This window comes from Arachis hypogaea, chromosome 13, assembly GCF_003086295.3.
Source record: "Arachis hypogaea cultivar Tifrunner chromosome 13, arahy.Tifrunner.gnm2.J5K5, whole genome shotgun sequence".
Lineage (NCBI taxonomy): Eukaryota > Viridiplantae > Streptophyta > Magnoliopsida > Fabales > Fabaceae > Arachis > Arachis hypogaea.
Genome location: NC_092048.1, coordinates 125,941,207 through 125,960,577, shown reverse-complemented (window position 1 = coordinate 125,960,577; position 19,371 = coordinate 125,941,207). Strand labels below are relative to the sequence as shown.

Below are 19,371 nucleotides of genomic sequence, written 5' to 3'. Positions count from 1 at the left end.
CCCAAATGTTTTCAAAAAATACACCCAACTCGAAAAAGAAATTACACACAAGTATGGTACTTACTTTTTCCCCTTTTTGCTGGGGTGTTTTTTTGCTGAATCCTCTGAGTCTTCTTGAGTCTCAGACTCAGAGGTAGAACTGTCACTGTTAGTAGTTGTTTCTTTCTCCAAAGAGGATGTTGAATTTGCATTTCTTTTTTTTGTTTTTTTTATTTCTTGTTTTTTTTCTTTTTCTCTTTTTTTTTTTCATTTTCTCTATTTTTTTGTTTGCGCCATGTTTACAATCCCCTGAAACATCAGATAATTTATTTAGCAGCATTCAGATAAATAAATATACACCCAACATATTATGTTCAACTTACCAAAATTTCCTCTGTTTCTGCATTCATTCTTTCGACCAACTGCTCCTTACTCCAGTTGGCAATCCATGGTTTTGGTGGTCTTTCAGCCCTCTTCTTGCCTTTGTTTTCTGAAAGATGAAAGTATATTATCATCAGGGCAAAGAGGCAGCCATCAATTGCCTTCTTCTTTTTCTCCTTGTAGTCTGTGATGCCCTTGACGATGAAGGTCAAAACATGGCCCCCCAGTTTCGCTCCGAGATGTCGTCCATCTCAAAAATTGGGGCCAGGTGCACAGGCGAGATTTTGTTTATTGTCGTTGGCAAAAGGAACGCCATCTGTATATAGAGGATGAAAATCCTCTTGAACATTAGGCGTTCCTCTTCGTTACCAACGCCGATATCCATCATCTCATCGGTAAAACTTTTGAGGGTCTTACCCTGGAATCTTCTAAAAATTATTTTGTCATCCTCAGAAAGTTTCTTATACTCGACTTTCTGAGGAAACAGTTTTCCTACAAAAAGTAAAACAACAAAGTATCAAAGTCGGTTCAAATACACCCAAGCATCAACCTTAAATACACTCAAGCATCAACTTAATATACACCTATAATTTTGAGCTAGTTACCTGTTGCATTGATGCCAAGCGCATGACCTATCTTTCTTGGGGTTATTTTGAAAGAACCATATCCTGTTTCCAATCTGTTCTCCCCAAGTTTGAAGTTGTTTGCCAGCTCCCTTAATAGTTGGTGATGCACCCTTAGTGGTGGGATGTGCATCAACCCACCGAATCCTAGATCCCTCACAATCGTCTTCTTCTCCTCAGTCATGTTTCTGAATTTATCACTTAGGAGATGTGTAGCACACTTAAGGTCTTTTGTTTGGTTTCTTGCTGTCATTTTCTCTGAAATGAAAAATACACCCAAAGACATCAGTAAGATACACCCATATATATGAGTCAGATACACCCATTGATAACAGTGAGATACACCCATAGATATGATTCAGATACATCCATATATATCAGTCAGGTATCACTCAAACATGCTTCAATATCAAGCAACATTACAAGGTCAAGCAATATACACCCCCAATCTACGGAATATACCCCCAAAAATCAGTTACCAGAAGATCTAGAACAACAAGAATAACAGGAGAACCTAGAACAACAACGTAGAAGAACAGTGTAACAAAGAAGGAAGAATAACAGTAAACCCTAGAACAACAACGTAGAAGAAAAGTAAAACCTAGTTCGTAATGTAACGCACCTTGAGTATTCTTGCTTTGTTTTCGCTGGAGATTCTTTATGGAGATTTTGATGGTGTGTTGATGGAGGTTTCGAAGGTTAGCGACGAGTTCTATATTTTGATTTTCGATTTTCGCTCAAAAATGGAAGGGTTGCTTTGTCTTCGAATTTCTTTGAGAAGTGGAAGAAGTGGAAGAGTCTGCCATTACTCGTAGGCTCGTAGCGTACGTAACCGTTTGAGTGGCGAGCGCGTGAATGTTACGCTCCATTCAATCTCTCATCATGCGCGTGAGTTGTATTTGGGCTGGGCCAACTTGTAAACTTGTAAGCTTGTATGTGTAGCAGGCCCGTTTGACTAATAAAAAACTTTTTTATATGTCAAGTGATGCCACGTGTCACTGACCTATCACATGACGTGCCACGTATTACTGACCTATCATGTGGCGTGTCACGTCATCATGCCACATGACACTTAACGTGACACGTCATCATCCAATTGACGGAAGGACTAATTTGACTAACAATTTATCTTTCAGGAACTAATTTGATTAAAAAAATCATTCAAAGACGAAAATGAAGATCGCGTAATCTTTTAGGGACGAATTTAAACGTTAATCCATATTTTATTCTTAAAATATTCTCATTCAATTTTTATTATTCCCAATCTACCCCTTCCACCATTTTCCCATCTCTAACCTTTCCTCACCTCATCCTGCACCTACTCTCTCATGTTATCTGTTGCAGGCTTGCAGCCTTCTTCTCTTCTAGCATCGTTTTTTCCGGCGAGCACAGCAACGAAGGTGGTGAGCACGACTCCTCCTTTTCTCACGGGCGACGTCGTCACCTCCCTTTTCTCCTCCTTCCTCCAACCGCGACTACCTCTCGCTCTCTCTGCTTGCGACGACGCCCTCTTCTCCTGCCATCACTCGAACAGTACACTTGCTTTCTCTCTTCGACCTTGCGAGATCAATTTTCAACAAATCTACCGTAGAAGATTCAAGCTTAGTGGAGGCATAGAAAAAAGTGAGGCTAAACGTAAAGGTCGGCGATTGACTCTTCCTCCATTGGAGCATTTTTGTTTTCGGAAATGCATAATAATATATTCAAAAGGTCTAATTATGATTTCTAACACAAGTCTAAAACTTTAGCACAAGCGTTGCTGTCAATGTTGAATATTTAGTGTTTCTATGTTAAATTTTCAAGATGAAATTAATAAAATTGGTTGTGATTTGAAATTTTGTGTTCAGTATAAATTTAAACAAAAAGCAAGCAGAGACTAATTTTGGAAAAAGGGATATCGGAATTGGATTGAGTTAGGAATTAAAATTTTATTTTAATTTTTTCCTTTTTAATTAGTAGGATTATTTAATTATTTTATTTATTTGAATCTCTATCTTTATTTTAAATTAAATAAAATATTGAGACACAACTTAATTCTATACATCTTATGCTAACTCTCAATCTCAATCTCAATCTCAATCTCAATCTCTCTAACGATGGCAGTCTAACTAGCACCCTCCAAAAGCAACCAAGATTAGCAACTTACAAATCTTAAAATTTGTGTACCTAATATTTCATGCCACTTACAACTTAATTCGGCATGACAGCTCTAAGTTTACGAGGGCAACTTGGTAAAAACTCATAAACCTCCTATTTTCCACGCTTCTTCCTCCGTTTATCCGTTACCTTCATCACTTCACTTCACCTGCATTCTATTGCACTGGTAAACCTCTCTCTCTCTCTCTCTCTCTCTCTCTCTCTCTCTCTCTCTCTCTCTCTCTCTCTGCATAATTGGAGTGTATAATTTCTTTCAATTTACTATAAGCTTCAAACAGTTTACACAATCGTTAATTTGTTTGGTAAGCTAATTACGTTTAGTTTTGCTAATTGCTTAGTCGTTGGACCTTGATGATGGGTCCTTCTACCGTCTCTCTTCTTATGGTGCAACACTCTTTCACATCATCATCAGGTAACAACAGCACATTTTGCCGTAATTTACAATTTTGTATCTGTCTGGATGTGAATCTAACAAGGGGCATGCCTAATTGCGCTTATGCGATTATAGGTTCATGCTGATTGAAATTCATATTTCTTATGGGTCACTTGGTGTAGAAGGGTTCTTTCTTTAGAAAAGAAAAATGTGATGCAATATTGACATAGTGGTGTTGCATAGTGCGCTCTGCTTATATAGTTGTGTTGCATAGTTCGCTCTGCTTTCTTGTTTGAACCGCTAATTTGGTTTTCCAGGTGGTTGCACTAAGAGAAAACAGAACGTGCAGCTGAGAAATCCTTTTGCTTCAGTTAGCATGGGAGAGGAGAAGCCATTTGATTTCTTACGCACTTTATTTGGTAACTACAATACCTCCTTTGGTATTATCAAAAAGAGTTAATAAATGAAGGCCTCCTTTGTTGTTCCTAGCAAATAAATCATATCCGTTTTATCGTTTGATTTTAGCAAAGTATAATTGGGCATTGTTTGCAACACTACTGGTATTTCATGTCCTAATTTTATGTGTAAGTGCAACTGTAAGTTTGCACAAAATGGATACGTCAACTTTATTTATTGTCCACCATTTATACGTGGTGGCTTGAACTCTGAGAAGTTAAACTTCCAATAGTTAAGTTTTATTCACATATCTGGGTGATTTAGATAGAAAAATTTAATTTAGCACCATAAATGCCACATATTATAGAAAGAGTGTGAAACATAGACAACTGGGGAACAAAAATGATTTTATTGCATTGATAAACACTGCCGCTTCTTCTTGTTCGTACGAGTGAGGGAGCATTATTAACTTGTTAAGGGAGTGCCAAAACTTCACAATTGTTGATTACCATTAGACCGACTTTACATAGAAGGTTGATATGATATCCCCTGATCTATATATATGACGTGAAGGACTGGAGTAAGGAGTAGTGTTTTATCTTTTAAGTTGGCAGGCAATGTATGATCCAGGTGAGTTTATTAAAATTGAATCTATTTGATGAGCCTAATATATTTTGCAGAGGGCGTTATAGCAGGAGGTACAGCCGGAGTCGTAGTTGAAACAGCTTTATACCCAATTGACACTATAAAAACACGTTTGCAGGTAGGTTTCCATGGTGAAACAATTTACAACAAAGATCGTGGCTTGTGTGTTGATTTTTACAATGTGCAATACTGATCCAACCATAAAATATCCCTATAGTACCAGCTACGCTAGATTCTTCTGTAAAGCATTGCAATTATTTATCTATTTATTAAAGATAGAAAAAAAGAAAAAGGCAACGCTGTAATAAGTTTTTCCTAGGATGCAATTGATCTAGTCGCAATGATCGATATCCAATCATCTATTCTTAATATGTGTGACCTATGTATGCTCCTGATGCCATTTTTATGTTTCTTTTTATAATGTGATCCTTTAAGTTAGTGACCACAGAAATATATTGCCAACAAATAATGATTCTTTTTTTAATAGCAAACAGAATATTCCCATTTGACATTACCATACTGATGATGCTCTCCTCCAATCCAGGCCGCTCGGGGAGGAGAAAAACTAATACTGAAGGGACTTTATTCTGGATTGGCAGGGAACCTTGCTGGTGTCTTACCGTGAGAACCTCATGGATAGCATGATGTTTCAAACATTATAGGTTTTCTATGTTGACTAGACAATCTTAGAATTCTAATCATCTTTGAAAACACTTGGATAGTCATTGGGTGCTTATGTTCATTTCCATTGATGATGATTCAACCAATTAGTGCTTAGTGGCCTAGCTTAATACACTGGCATTTTTCATGAAGGTGCTTTCTATATAAGCTACAAAAACAAGGGAAGTTTGTAAATTCTAAATTCTAACTGCAGAAGCTCATTTTCAGTTATGTCTTTCTCTACAATTCTTTTTATGACTCAGTTGCATATAAGAGTCCTTTTAGTAGAGACATGGATTCAAATAAGCATTGCCAGTAAACTGTGATATCATTCAATTTTTCACTTAGCTTTCAAGATTTTTTGTTGTCTACTTATCAAGGTATGAATTCATAAATTTTTTCTTTAACACCTTGGTGTTGCTTTTAAATGTTTTAGGGCATCAGCTTTATTTGTTGGAGTTTATGAGCCTATGAAGCAGAAACTGTTGAGGATGTTTCCTGAAAACCTGAGTGCTTTTGCTCATCTGGTAAGATATTACCTACATAAACCTTGATCTGAAAATATAGGCATATGAAGATTTACGTTGTTTAAACACGTTACCAATTTTTTAAGTATCATGCTCAAAATGTTTCAATAAATATGTTAAGCTAGCTTTAAAACAAGCCAAGTACCAAGTACATTAACTTCAAGTTTGAAATTTGGCCAGTTGTGATTGACTTATGTACAACAGTTGATGCTATGGTATCATTTTTTTGTTGTGGGGACATACTTTTCTTGATGTAAAGTCCTTGGATAGGGGGTAAAAAATCTTTCAAGATACTCGTAAATTTCATTAGACTGCAGGTTCCATTAGGGGCAATATTGCTGGAACATGCATTTCTTGATGATAAGTTCTTTGTGATATGTTTCTTTTGTCGAGGTAAAACAAAACTCTCACAGGGCTTTTAAATTTTATTAGACTGCAGGTGCCATAGGGGGCATTGCTGCTTCACTGATTCGCGTTCCAACAGAGGTAAATTAGTTCTAATTTGTAAGAATGATATTTCATGGTTGAAAACTGTTTTGCTGGACAACTTGTAAGACTTTTTATCTGAACGATTTCATCTTCTTTAATGCTTCTCAGGTTGTTAAGCAACGAATGCAAACTGGACAGTTTACTTCAGCTGCTGGTGCTGTCCGCTTCATTGCTGCTAAGGAAGGTTTTAAAGGACTTTATGCTGTATGAAACTCCTCACTATGTCTTCCTTTTGAGAAACATTTGACAATCCTATTTTCCATGTGTGATTGTATGCTAAAATCTTTCTTTGACATTGATCTTTGAAACCCAGGGGTATGGATCTTTTTTATTGCGGGATTTGCCCTTTGATGCTATTCAGTTTTGCATCTATGAGCAGATTAGGATGGGTTATATGGCTGCGGTAAATTTCTCAAGCTCTATAGTTATATGTTTTGTTGCACTGTATTTCTTGATGGAGGATGTGACTGCCACTCCATTTTTAGGCCCGAAGAAATTTGAATGATCCAGAAAATGCAATTATTGGTGCATTTGCAGGTAATTAAATATTTATATGACATCAGAAGACTACTCCTATATATATATATATACACACACACACGTGTACACATACTAAGTTGTAGGCTTGTAGCACAACATAGATCCCCACTCTCTTAATTAACCTCTTAAGGTGTGTGATTGCTGCTAGCACAGTAGCACTTAAAGCATTATGCCAGTGTTAAAATGTGATTAACAATCTTGTTTTTCTAGGTGCACTAACTGGAGCTATAACAACTCCCCTTGATGTCATCAAGACAAGATTAATGGTTCAGGTTAAATAATCCTATTTCCTACTACTTTTCTTTTGCTGTATTCTTCCTTTTCAATCTCGTTTTCACATGAGACTCGTATAACGCCATATGCAGAAGATTCCATGTTATGTACTGTAATCCGCATGCAAATCAGTAAGAATATCCAGTTTCAATTATCAATCCATTAACAAAGTTCTCATTTTCCTCCTAAAGGGATCTACAAACCAATATAATGGAATCGTAGATTGTGTTCAAACAATTATCAAGGAAGAAGGACCTAGTGCACTTTTGAAGGTATGGATTTTTGCTTTCTTGGACACACCAGCTTGAGTGGTAACTTTTAGCATGGTCCAAATTCTCACCAAATTATGAACTGTACCTTAACTGCTCAGAGCAGGTTCAGAAAGCTATTGCCATATTGCAATGGAAAAATCTTCAATTTTCAATGCTTTGTAATGTGCTTTCAAGTTGTTTTTTTTTCTTATTAATTTTAACCTGATTCACTACAGGGTGTTGGGCCTCGAGTACTGTGGATAGGGATCGGTGGTTCGATATTCTTTGGTGTTCTTGAGGGTACAAAACGTTTTCTGGCTGAGAGGCGTCCTACACCTTCAGAGTCTCAGCCAGAAAAGGTTGAATAAGAGATTGTCGCAGCTCCACTTTTCTCGGTGCCATTTTTCATGTGTAATTTGATATAATTTTTGTTATATTCCCTCTCAATTTTAAGCCATAGGAATAAGATTACAGTTTCGTTTGGATAGTTAGTGTAAGGCCTCCACTGAAAGAAACTTATAACAAAGTCTTGTGTAACAAGTAACTTGTTTACGGGAGTATCAAAATTAAGAAAACTAGCCAACGAGGTACAATACTGCAGTATGATATCGTTCAAAAAAGATTTGGGTGTTTTTCAATCTTAAGCAGGAGGAAGGAGTAAACTACACAATTTAACTGAAAAGTGAAAAATATCCTGTGGGAAGGTGAGGCTCTGGTGTGTGACCAACAAAGCGTACCCTAAAATTCACCAACTTCGTTGTTCTTGGGAACGTGATCGCATCTCTCTCATTCTCAGGCGTGTTTTCTCAGAACTAGAAACAACTTCGCATCGCTGTAACTACAAGCTATGGGGGTGACCGCCATTTCCCAAAACGAAATCTTGTCCAATCCTTTAACTTGCTTCCACTCACACTTGCCTCCCTTTGTCACCTTTCCGGCTTTCCCATCATTCAGAGAATACAAAAGCCCACCCAGCAAATACTGCATCATTACCAGCCCCAATTCATTCTCATCTTTTTCCTATACCCCAGTTCTTGGATCATACTCAAACCAGCCACTAGTACCAACCAAACCGTAAACCTTAGTCACGTGCCATCAATGCTAGTCACCGAAGAGGTAGATGTCTCTGGAAGGAATGGGTAGACAATGATTTGGAAGGAATAGGGCTTTGGGGCAGGGAAAGGAGGGAGATGATGGTTTCAAAACTTGGGAGAACGTTAAGGTGGCAACACGGTGTGGGTCGCCATTTGTTTGGTGCTAGTTGCTACCCTGCTGGATGCCGGTCGCAATTGTCACTGTTTACAAATAAAGGCGTTGACATAAATGATATTAAGTACTTTAGTTAAGGAGTTTAACTGATATTAAGTTGTCCCTGTTTAATTTTGATACACCGACTATGTAAAGTGTTTTATAGTCATATAATCAATTCTTGGATACAGGATAAAGAATTCGATAGTCACATAACGTTTGGACCATTAAATGGTCCCACAACAAAATATATTTTTTAAATTTTTTAATAACTATTAAATACTTCTTATCTAATTTTAGTTACAAATTAATCCTTTATATATTATTTAATTATAAAATCTATTTTTTATTTTATAAATTATTATTTTATCATTCATTTATCATGTTCATTAATAATAAAAAACAAAAACAATAACGAATTAGATCTTCCATTAATTGTAATAATCTTTTTGGCTATCCTAATCTTATAAAATTTTATCTTTGATTTGTTACATCTGTATAAGGTTGAAATCATGTTTTTTAGAAAATCAGTCGATTGGATTCATAAATTAAATTTTGCAAGACATGTGGGCTTTTTTTATTCAATCGATTGAAGTTTGCAAGACATGTGGGCTTTTTCTTATTCAATCGATTATTTGTGTTACCCAATCGATTGAAGTTTTCAAACAATATGAGGTCTCACAATTCAATCGATTGGTTGTGTTACCCAATCGATTGACTTACGCTATTAGAATGATATATCAAAATTTAATCGATTAGTATGATAATATAATCAATTGAAGTTTTTACATGATTAGTGGTATTTTCGAATTCAATCGATTGATCTGATAATACAATCGATTGAAATATGTCGTGAATAAGGTTTTTTCTGCATTCAATCGATCCCTCCTTTTTTTTTATAAATATAACAACTCCATTTCTGCATAACCTCTCTTCTCTCTAAATCTAGAAAACTTCTCTCTTCATCTTCCCCAATCTCATCAACATCCACTCCAAACTACATATTATTAATCCTCGTTCAAATTCCTACAAAATCCACCGAACCAATATCCGCCATAAATCATTTCAATCATATTCCAAAAATTATTAAGATAGATTAATAATATGTATGTAGTCGGATTAACAACTAGTCTGGCCATGGTTCAGTGGATTTTGTAGGGATTTGAACGAGGATTAATAATACGTATGTAATTTGGAGTGGGTGTTGATGAGATTGAAAAAGATGAAGAGAGAAGTTTTCTGGATTTAAAGAGAGAAGAGAGGTTATGTAGAGATGGAATTATTATATTTAAAAAAACAAGGGATATCAATCGATTGAATGCAGAAAAAACCTTATTCACGACACATTTCAATCGATTGTATTACCATATCATTGAATTCGAAAATACCATTAATCACGTAAAAATTTCAATCGATTATATTATCATACCAATCGATTAAATTTTGATATATCATTCTAATAGCGTAAGTCAATCGATTGGGTAACACAACCAATCGATTGAATTGTGAGACCTCATATTGCTTTGAAGACTTCAATCGATTGGGTAACACGAACAATCAATTGAATAAGAAAAAGCCCACATGTCTTGCAAAATTCAATCGATTGCGTGTCAATTCCAATCGATTGAATTATGAGAAACCTTAAATTCAATCGATTGTTTTGTGAATCCAATCGATTGATTTTCTAAGAAACATGATTTCACAACCCTATACAGATGTAACGGATCAAAGATAAAATTTTAATCAATTAGGATCGTCAAAAAAATTATTACGATTAATAAAAGATCTAATTCGTTATTGTTTTTGTTTTTTATTATTAATGAACATGATAAATGAATCATAAAATAATGTTTCGGTCCGGTCCAATGGGCACAACGCCCCGACCCGGGCGGTCGGCCTAGCAAGGCCGTCGGACCCGAACCGGGAAACCGACCCGGCCACCTACTCCCCAACAGCCAGCCATATGACAACTGGGGCAAGGAAGCTTCCTGGAAGGTGGATCTGTCCTTGTGGTACCCACCCTACTGACAGGGTATATATGGGGAGGGTCCTACCCCTCCCCCACGGTACGTCATAACCCCTTTTACTTTATTGCCATCTGTACGGTCTTTGACTTGGCGTCGGAGTCCTTTTTGCAGGTGGCTCCCCCTTCTCCAACACAACTGCTCGTGAGGTCGCGAGGTCTAGCATTCCACTCTCCTATACCACAGTCCGGGAGATACATCCGTTCACCATCAATGTAGACCAGGCTCCCCCTCGCTCACCCTCTTCGTCCATCCGACCCATTTGGTACCCGAGTCTCCGAACATTTGGCACCGTCTGTGGGGACCTGGCGTAAATGGATTTCCTATTAGGTCCTATGGAAGGAGATGATGGAGGCGAGCCACACAGGGAGGAAGTGGTTCCCCGAGCCAGTGGGGTAGCCTCTTTGGCTTCCTCTCGTGAGCGCACAAGATCCCCCCTTGGCGAGGAGAGCCTCCCTCCCGCTTTCGAGAAAGGCGTCCCTTCGGAAGGACAGGGAGCGACTACCCTCGAATAATGCAGGAGCTGTGCCACAGGGTGCAGAACCTGGAACGGGAGCTAGCGAGCAGAGAGCACTACCAGCCTGCCCCGAGACAACATCGTTCCCCATCCCCTCAAGGGAGGAGGGATACCAGAGGGAGAAGCCCCCGAAGAGACTGCTCTAGAGGCACACCGACCTACTGGTCCGATCCAGAAAGCCAAGGGGAAAGTAGAGAGGTGCCAAGGAGATGGCAAGACCCTATAATCTACACCCGGCCTCTGGCGAGACACACTGAGAAGGAAAACCGAGAGAATAGCAGAGAGAGACCAAGGAGAACGCCACGACGCCCTGTGATCATGGGGGCAACCCCGTTCCACCACTCTATTCTTGAGGTCCGGCTTCCGAAGCATTTCGATAAGCCAACGAACATGTGATATGACGGCACCCAAGATACCCAAGAACATCTAACGGCCTTTGAGGCCAGGATGAATCTGAAAGGTGTGGGTGATGAAGTGAGGTGTCGAGCCTTCCCCGTGAGCTTAGCAGGGCCGGCAATCCACTGGTTCAACACTCTCCTCCAAAGCTCCGTGACAACTTTTGTGGACATAACCCACGCATTCCTAGCTCAGTTTACCACGCGTATTGCTAAAGCTAAGCACCCGATCAACTTGCTAGGGGTGACGCAGAGAAGCGGGGAACTAATCAGGAAGTACCTGGATAGGTTCAATGATGAATGCTTGGAGATTGACGACCTAACCGACTTGGTGGCCAGTTTATGCTTGACGAACGGGTTGCTGAACGAGAATTTCAGGAAGCACCTTACCACCAAGCCCGTGTGGACGATGCAAGAAATCCAAAATGTGGCTAGGGAGTATAGCAATGACGAAGAGGTTAGCCAAGTCGTGGCAGCCAACAAGCGGCAGCCCGCCTATAACCCTGCTCGTCATCCCGGTAACGGGAAAAGGTCTAAGGAACACTCAAAGGATGGAGGGCCAGCTAAAGCCTTCAAGCCGTTCTCCCGAGTAGGGAAGTTTACTAACTACACTCCTCTGACAGCCCCGATCATCGAGATGTACCAGCAAATAGCCGACAAAGGCATCCTGTCGAATCCCCGACAATTTAAGGACAGAACTAGAGGGAACAAAAACCTTTACTGCGATTACCACAAGGACTTCGGCCACAAGACCCAAGATTGTTTCGATTTGAAGGATGCTCTGGAGCAGGTGATTTGGGAAGGTAAGCTGGCAGAGTTCTCTCACCTTATAAGAGAACCCATGAGGCGGGATCGTGACCGATCTGGCGACGACTGGAGCCGCGCCATGAGACCAAGGCAAGAGCACGAGGAGGACAATGAGCGCGGCCTCACCATTTTGAACGTCGTAGTCGGGAGAGACATCGCTCCCAGGTCGAAGTCGGCATGCAGGAAAGATGCCAAAGTCTTGGTTGTGTCATCGTCTAGTCCCGCGCCTTCCTTCAGGAGAGTCTCGTCAATGTCATTCGGACCAGAGGACCAATGGTTCGACGACTTGCCGGAGAACCCTCCTATGGTGATCACAGCAAGGGTGAGAACTGATCTGGTCAGGCGAATCCTCGTAGACACCAGAGCCGATTCGAACATCGTTTGATGCTCTGGGCCTTCGAGACACCGACCTAAGAACCCACCAACACGGTGTGGTCGGCTTAGGTGATAACTTTATCAAGCCTGATGGAATAGTCTCCCTACCAGTTTCCATAGGAGGAGGTCGAGGGAAGAGGTCGGTAATGGCGGAGTTCGTTGTTCTAAGGGACTCCACGGCCTACAACCTCATCTTGGGAAGGAAAACCATCAATGAGTTCGGAGCAGTGATTTGTACCAAACTACTGATGATGAAGTTTGTTGCTGATGATGGGTCGATTGGATCCATCAGGGGAGATTTGGAAACGGCGGTCACATGCGACAACGCCAGTCTCTCCCTAAGAAAGAAGTTCAAAGAGGCATCTGGGGTCTTCCTAGCTGATCTAGACGCTAGGGTCGACGACAAGCCCAGGCCAGAACCTGAAGGAGACCTCGAGAAGTTCAGGGTCAGCGACTCGGAAGAAAAGTTCACCTTCGTGAACAGAAACCTCCCTCATGACTTGAAAGAACCACTGGTGGAAATGATTTGAGCAAACGGCGATCTGTTTGCCTGGACACCAGCCGACATGGCAGGAATTGACCCCCAATTCATGTCATACCATCTGGCCGTGAAGGCAGAAACTAAACCGGTGGCACAGAGAAGGAGGAAAATGTCCCAAGAAAGGGTTGACGAGGTGGCCAGACAAACCGCCAGCTTGGTAGAAGCAGGGTTCATCCGAGAACTGGACTACTCGACCTGGCTGTCGAACGTAGTTCTAGTCAAGAAAGCCAATGAAAAGTGGAGGATGTGCGTGGACTATTCTGATCTCAACAAGGCATGCCCCAAGGATTCTTTCTCCCTCCCTAATATTGATGCTCTTGTAGACGCGGCTGCGGGGTATCGGTTTCTGAGTTTCATGGACGCATACTCTGGCTACAACCAGATTCCGATGCACCGGCCAGACGAGGAGAAAATGGCGTTCATAACGCCAAGGGGTACATACTGCTATAAGGTGATGCCTTTCGGACTGAAAAACGCAGGAGCTACATATCAAAGGTTGATGGACAAGGTATTTAGCAGTCTTATCGGCAAGACGGTGGAAGTGTACATAGACGACATCTTGGTGAAGACCACTCAGGCCGAAGACCTCATCAGTGATCTGAAGACCGTGTTCGCATCTTTTCGGCGGCACAACATGAGGCTTAACCCTCTCAAGTGCGCCTTCGCCATGGAAGCCGGGAAGTTCTTGGGCTTCATGATAACCCAAAGAGGAGTGGAAGCCAACCCAGAGAAATGTAAAGCAATCCTGCAAATGAATAGCCCGGGTTGCGTCAAGGACGTACAAAATTTAGCCGGAAGGCTTACTGCCCTGTCACATTTTCTCGGTGCATCGGCAGCAAAGGCACTCCCATTCTTCAACCTGAGAATGGACCCCAGCATGTGAGGAGGCTTTTCACCATTTCAAGAGAATAATGCCGGCACCTCCTGTTTTCGGGAAACCCAAGGACTCTGAAGCACTATATCTGTACCTAGCCGTAACCGATGAGGCCTTGGCGGCCGTCTTGATACGAGAAGAAGGGAGGACCCAACAGCCAGTGTATTTTATTAGCAAAACACTTCAGGGTGCGGAGCTAAGATATAGTAAGTTGGAGAAGTTGGCGTATGTGCTGCTAACCTCATCCAGAAGGTTACGACAGTACTTCCATAGTCATCGTATCGTCGTTAGGACGGACCAATCAATACGTCAAGTCTTGCAAAAACCCGACCTGGCGGGGCGGATGATGACCTGGGCAATTGAGCTATCCCAGTACGACTTGCAGTACGAGCCGAGACATGCGATCAAGGCCCAAGCCATGGCCGACTTCCTCATGGAGGTCACGGGAGATCCTCACGAAGCCCCATGAACACGGTGGAAGCTCCACGTTGACGGAGCCTCTAACCAAACGTCTGGAGGAGGAGGGATAATTCTCGAGAGCCCGTCGGGATGGTGTACGAACAATCTATCAAGTTTGAGTTTCCGGTCTCCAATAACCAGGTGGAATACGAGGCCCTTGTCGGCGGCCTGCTATTGTCAAAGGAAGTGGGGGTGACAAGGGTGGAAGTAAACAGTGACTCTCAGGTCGTCACCTCCCAGATCAACGAGATGTATCAGGCCAAGGACCCCTGCTGAAAAAATACCTGAAAAAGGTTTAAAACTTGAGTAAGGACTTCGAAGCAGTCGTGGTGCAGCATGTCCCAAGGAAAAGGAACACGGGCGCCGACCTCCTATCTAAATTGGCAAGCACAAAGCCGGGAACGGGAAACTGTTTCTTAATTCAAGGCTTGGTAAAAGAACCAACAGTCGCCCTGTGCGCGACTCGTGTAGACGTCGATCCTTCGTGGATCGATCCCATCACCGAATTCCTGGAAAGTGGAAAACTCCCTGGCGACCATAGGAAATCAAAGGAATTGAGAAGGGAAGCAACCAAATACACAATAGTGCAAGGCCAATTGTTTAAGAGAGGGTTGAGTCAACCCCTATTGAAGTGCTTACGATCCGACCAGACGGACTACGTCCTCAGGGAGGTCCACGAGGGTTGTTGCGGCCATCACATAGGAGGGAAGGCTCTGGCTCGAAAGCTCGTCAGATCCGGTTATTAATTGCCCACGATGATGGCTGACGCCCAGGAATTCATCAAGAGATGCAAGAAGTTCCAAGAAAACGCAAATTTTCACAAGGCGCCAGCATCCGAACTCAGCGTGCTAACGGCTTCCCGGCCTTTCAGCCAATGGGAGATCGACCTCCTGAGTCCCTTCCCAGTTGGCCCTGGACAGGTCAAATACCTAATTGTGGCTATTGATTATTACACAAGTGGATTGAAGCAGAACCATTGGCCAGCATCTCATAAGCTAACTACCGAAAATTCGTAAGGAGACAAATAATTTCCAGGTTTGGAATCCCAGAGTCCGTGATATCAGACAACGGGACACAGTTTGTGGACAAGAAATTCAAGGAGTTCCTTGCCGGTTTGGGAGTAAAACAAAGGTTCTCGTCGGTAGAACACCCCCAGACCAACGACCAAGCCGAAGCTGCAAATAAAGTCATCCTCCAAGGTTTGAAAAAGCGACTCGACCAAAGGAAGGGAGCGTGGGCAGACAAACTGGCATCGGCCCTATGGTCGTATAGAACAACGCCTCAATCCTCTACCGGGGAAACACCTTTCCGACTTACCTACGGGGTCGAGGCAGTAATCCCCGTGGAGATCGGAGAGCCGAGCCCATGGCTACTCCTGGGTGGAGTAGAAGAGGCTGTGGAAAAAGACCTGGTCGATGAAACCAGGAAAATGGCACACTTGTCGAAAACGGCGCTGAAGCAAAGAGTGGCACTTCGCTACAACGCCAAGGTACTAAGAAGGAGATTTGAGCCAGACGACCTGGTGTTACGACGTAACGACGTAGGGCTCCCCACCCCGTGGAAAGGGAAGTTGGCGGCTAACTGGGAAAGGCCGTACAGAGTGAAAGAAGTGCTCGGCGACGGAGCATACAAGTTAGAACGTCTAGATGGGAAGGAGGTACTCCGAACGTGGAACGCGGAAAATTTAACAAGGTTCTACCCATAGAGACCAGAGCGACCACTAGTCCTGCCGATTCAGTAATATCTCGCCCTGAAATTATTGCCATTTTACTTTATGTAAAGATATTGCCAGTAAATCATTGCAAGTTGTTAATTTTTGCTATCTGCTTAACAAATTCCTCCTTCTTCACTACTCTCTCTTTACTTTACTTACTTGCCAACACACTGGTCTACTACGTTCGCGGCCTTACGGGATTGATCACCCCGTGAGGGCCATTCAACCACGGGTAATTACTCCCAATTATTATCGACAAAGCAAACGGTAAGCAATTAGCTAAATTACCAAACCAAGGTGGTAAATAAGTCATTAATTACCAACAAAACGATAAGCAAACACGTTAAAGTAAGCGAGTTGTTAATTACCAATAAACGGTAAGGAAAGGATTCATTAGCTACTGACAAAATGGTCAACAAGTTCATTAGAAACTACACAAGTTCATTAAACTTACTACAAAGTTCAAAAGTCTACGCAAACTATTATAAGTCAAAACAAGATAGCATAAAGGAATATCATTTCTTCGAGATGTTGACGATCTGACTGTCCCGGATAGTCTTGAAGGCTCCAATGGCAGAAGTGTCGAAGTCGGCAGAAAGCAATTTGACATGGGCTTTAATCGCCTCCTCGGTCCCATTAATCACCTCCCTAGCCTTCTTCACTGTATCCTTGTTTTTCTTCTCCAGGCCGGCGACCTTTCCTTTCAGTCCAGCTACCTCATCCCTGGCACTCTTAATCGACTTAGCTGCCTCCTCAAGCTTGGCCTCCAAGGTAGTAATCTTGGTCTGGGCTGCAGAGGTCTCGCCACGAGCAGAGTTGAGCTCGGACTCCAACTTCATTTCTCGTTTGGTAAGACGGGCAACTGCTTCATCGGAGGTCTTTAGCTTCCCTTCTGAGTCAGCAAGCTTCTGCTTTAAGATCCCAACCTCTGACTTCAACTGCTCAACCTCTCGAAGGGACTGACGATACCTTCCGTCCAAAGCTCCGGCCTGAGTCAAGATAGGTTCTGCCCTCCTAGCAATAATGGCGGCCCTTAGCATGCATCGGTAGATCCACCTGGCCTGAGCGCCCAGGTTCCCGTCATGGAAAAACTCCTCAGTGCCGGGCATGAGCTACGAATCAATGAAACCCCCAATGTCAAAGTTCTTCTCCATAACAGTAAGGGATCCCTCAGGACTGGGGACGGCTTCCGCTTACGAGGGTTGTCGACTACCACGACATTTGGACCCTCGTTAGCCGGCTCCACCTCAGGAGGCACCACTGCACTGCTACTTTGACTAGTTGTAACAATTGCCCCGGCAGATTTCGGTGGTGGGGAGGCTGATTCTGCTTCAGCAGTAGGGGAGGACGGTTGCTCGGCAGATGGAGTGGCAGAACTATCCTCACTATGACTAGGGAGGAACTGGGACATCAAATCTTCCAGTCCAGTATGTCCGGCAGCCATGTCCACTGCAATACACAACAACCCGTTAGCTCAATAATATATATATATATATATATATATATATATATATATATATATATATATATATATATATATATGTAAAAAAAAAAGAAAAAAGGGGAGAAGAAGAGTAGAGAAGCGGCAGCACGACAACAAACCCAGACGACCACTCACCTATATATCCTCTGCCCATCTCCCAATCACCCATTAGAAGGTGAGGGTTAATATTGTTCTTGTTAAAAATGGTCAGCAACACGTCAGCAATGTTCTTGTCCCGCCAAGTCAGACCCTTATAGGTTATTTTTGTAAAAGCATTGGATCCGGCCCCGAAGCTCCAGTAGGTCGGGATCTGCCGCTCACCCTCCAAGGTTAACCAAAAAAGATGCACTCCCTCGGCAGGTCGGACTTTGAAGAACTTATCTTTAAAGCCATGAAACGAATCCTCGAAAGTGCCGAAGATTCGTCTCCCTTGAGCAGTCCGGAAAGACATGAATCCCTTCTTGTGCCTACCCTCCTTGAAGGGTTCGTCAAAGCAAACAACCACAAGAACACCTCAACGGAGGCCGGCAACTCGAGGTACTCGCAAACCATTTCGAAGCACCGAATAGTAGCCCAACTATTCGGATACAGCTGCGATGGAGTCACGTCGCATCGGTTTAAAAGGGCCATTTGAAAAGGAGAGAAGGGCAGGTGGACCCCCAAGACGGTGAACATCGCTTTGTACACCCACAACCAGTCGGCAATTCGGGGGGTGTTGAGGTTGAGCTGGCAGAGGCGTTCGTGGTCGGCAGGGACGAATACTTCGTAGCGTCCCTCCTCGTCACCACCCCCGCATAGCTGGTCACGGAGGCGGAAGTCCGTTAACTCCTCTAGTGTCATTTGCGAAGGCGTACTCTTCACGTCCGAAACAACCCAGTCATATCTGTCAATGGGGGGATCTCGGAAGGGGAAGTTGCGCCATACCTACAGTGGGAGAACCACACAGTCAGACTACCAAGTCGGGAAGTCGGGAAAGCTAGAACTAACGCTAAGCCCCACAGTAAGGCCTATCTGCAGTCAAAATGAAGCCCAAACTACCAGAAACCTAAATGGCAACCCCCTCTAAAACCTAGCTAATGACAGTATGAAAAGCTACACGCACAAGCCTAAGCACTACTCAACACGCAAGAAGCAGAAGCAATGGAAATCATCTGATATCTAATCCGAATAAACGAAAATGTTCAGCAAAAAAGGACGTACTTACCAGAGAAATTGCTTGCAAAGGAGTAGCAGGAAAATTGAAAGGAAGGCGATTGCAGGAAGCAGACCAATGCAATCCAGAAAGTTCGAAGGGAAGCAGAAGATACAGGGCAAGGATAGTTTGGCAGCAATGAAAGGAAACGGTAGGAAAAGGGAAGAAAAACAAAAACGAATGAGTAACTACCTTGGAGAAGCACAAAAGTCAGGGGCAAAACAGACCTTTCCCTTCCCACTTTCAAATCAGTCATAAATGCATTTAATTGCAGGCGTAAGAATGAGACGACAAACAGCACCATCTCGAAGCAGTGTAACCTGCTCGCGCATAGGGGGCATGCTCCAATCACGATCGCGCCAACAACGGCGCTCACGACCAGAGCATCAAAATTAATTTTTTTTCCATATAAAAATATCTTTATAGTAGTTATCTATTTATAATCTAG

The 19,371-nt window shown here is 42.5% G+C and overlaps 3 protein-coding genes across 5 annotated transcripts; 2 read left to right on the top strand and 1 right to left on the bottom strand.

Moving 5' to 3' along the window:
• The first annotated feature begins 2,267 nt into the window (after positions 1-2,267).
• LOC112733213 (S-adenosylmethionine carrier 1, chloroplastic/mitochondrial) lies at positions 2,268-7,785 on the top strand. 2 transcript variants are annotated; one of them, XM_025782096.2, is made up of 14 exons: positions 2,268-2,624; positions 3,191-3,306; positions 3,479-3,552; positions 3,831-3,932; positions 4,590-4,672; positions 5,099-5,175; positions 5,651-5,741; positions 6,174-6,227; positions 6,339-6,434; positions 6,544-6,633; positions 6,716-6,767; positions 6,981-7,042; positions 7,235-7,315; positions 7,531-7,785. In XM_025782096.2, exons 3-14 carry the CDS (start codon positions 3,492-3,494, stop codon positions 7,660-7,662), a joined length of 981 nt encoding a protein of 326 aa, XP_025637881.1. In that variant the 5' UTR covers positions 2,268-2,624; positions 3,191-3,306; positions 3,479-3,491; the 3' UTR covers positions 7,663-7,785. The 2 variants fall into 2 exon arrangements, with proteins under 2 accessions (XP_025637881.1, XP_072068552.1); XM_072212451.1 differs by lacking the exon at positions 2,268-2,624 and having other exon boundaries at positions 3,016-3,306.
• Positions 7,786-11,530: 3,745 nt separating this feature from the next.
• Positions 11,531-12,670, top strand: LOC112735370 (uncharacterized). The gene has a single exon (XM_025784912.1). It carries the CDS (start codon positions 11,531-11,533, stop codon positions 12,668-12,670), a length of 1,140 nt encoding a protein of 379 aa, XP_025640697.1.
• Positions 12,671-16,579: 3,909 nt separating this feature from the next.
• LOC112733212 (uncharacterized) lies at positions 16,580-19,366 on the bottom strand. 2 transcript variants are annotated; one of them, XM_072212450.1, is made up of 3 exons: positions 18,936-19,366; positions 17,867-18,655; positions 16,580-17,697 (listed from the first exon to the last, which is right to left on the bottom strand). In XM_072212450.1, exon 3 carries the CDS (start codon positions 17,355-17,357, stop codon positions 16,764-16,766), a length of 594 nt encoding a protein of 197 aa, XP_072068551.1. In that variant the 5' UTR covers positions 17,358-17,697; positions 17,867-18,655; positions 18,936-19,366; the 3' UTR covers positions 16,580-16,763. The 2 variants fall into 2 exon arrangements, with proteins under 2 accessions (XP_072068551.1, XP_025637879.2); XM_025782094.3 differs by lacking the exon at positions 18,936-19,366 and having other exon boundaries at positions 17,867-18,317.
• Positions 19,367-19,371: the final 5 nt, after the last annotated feature.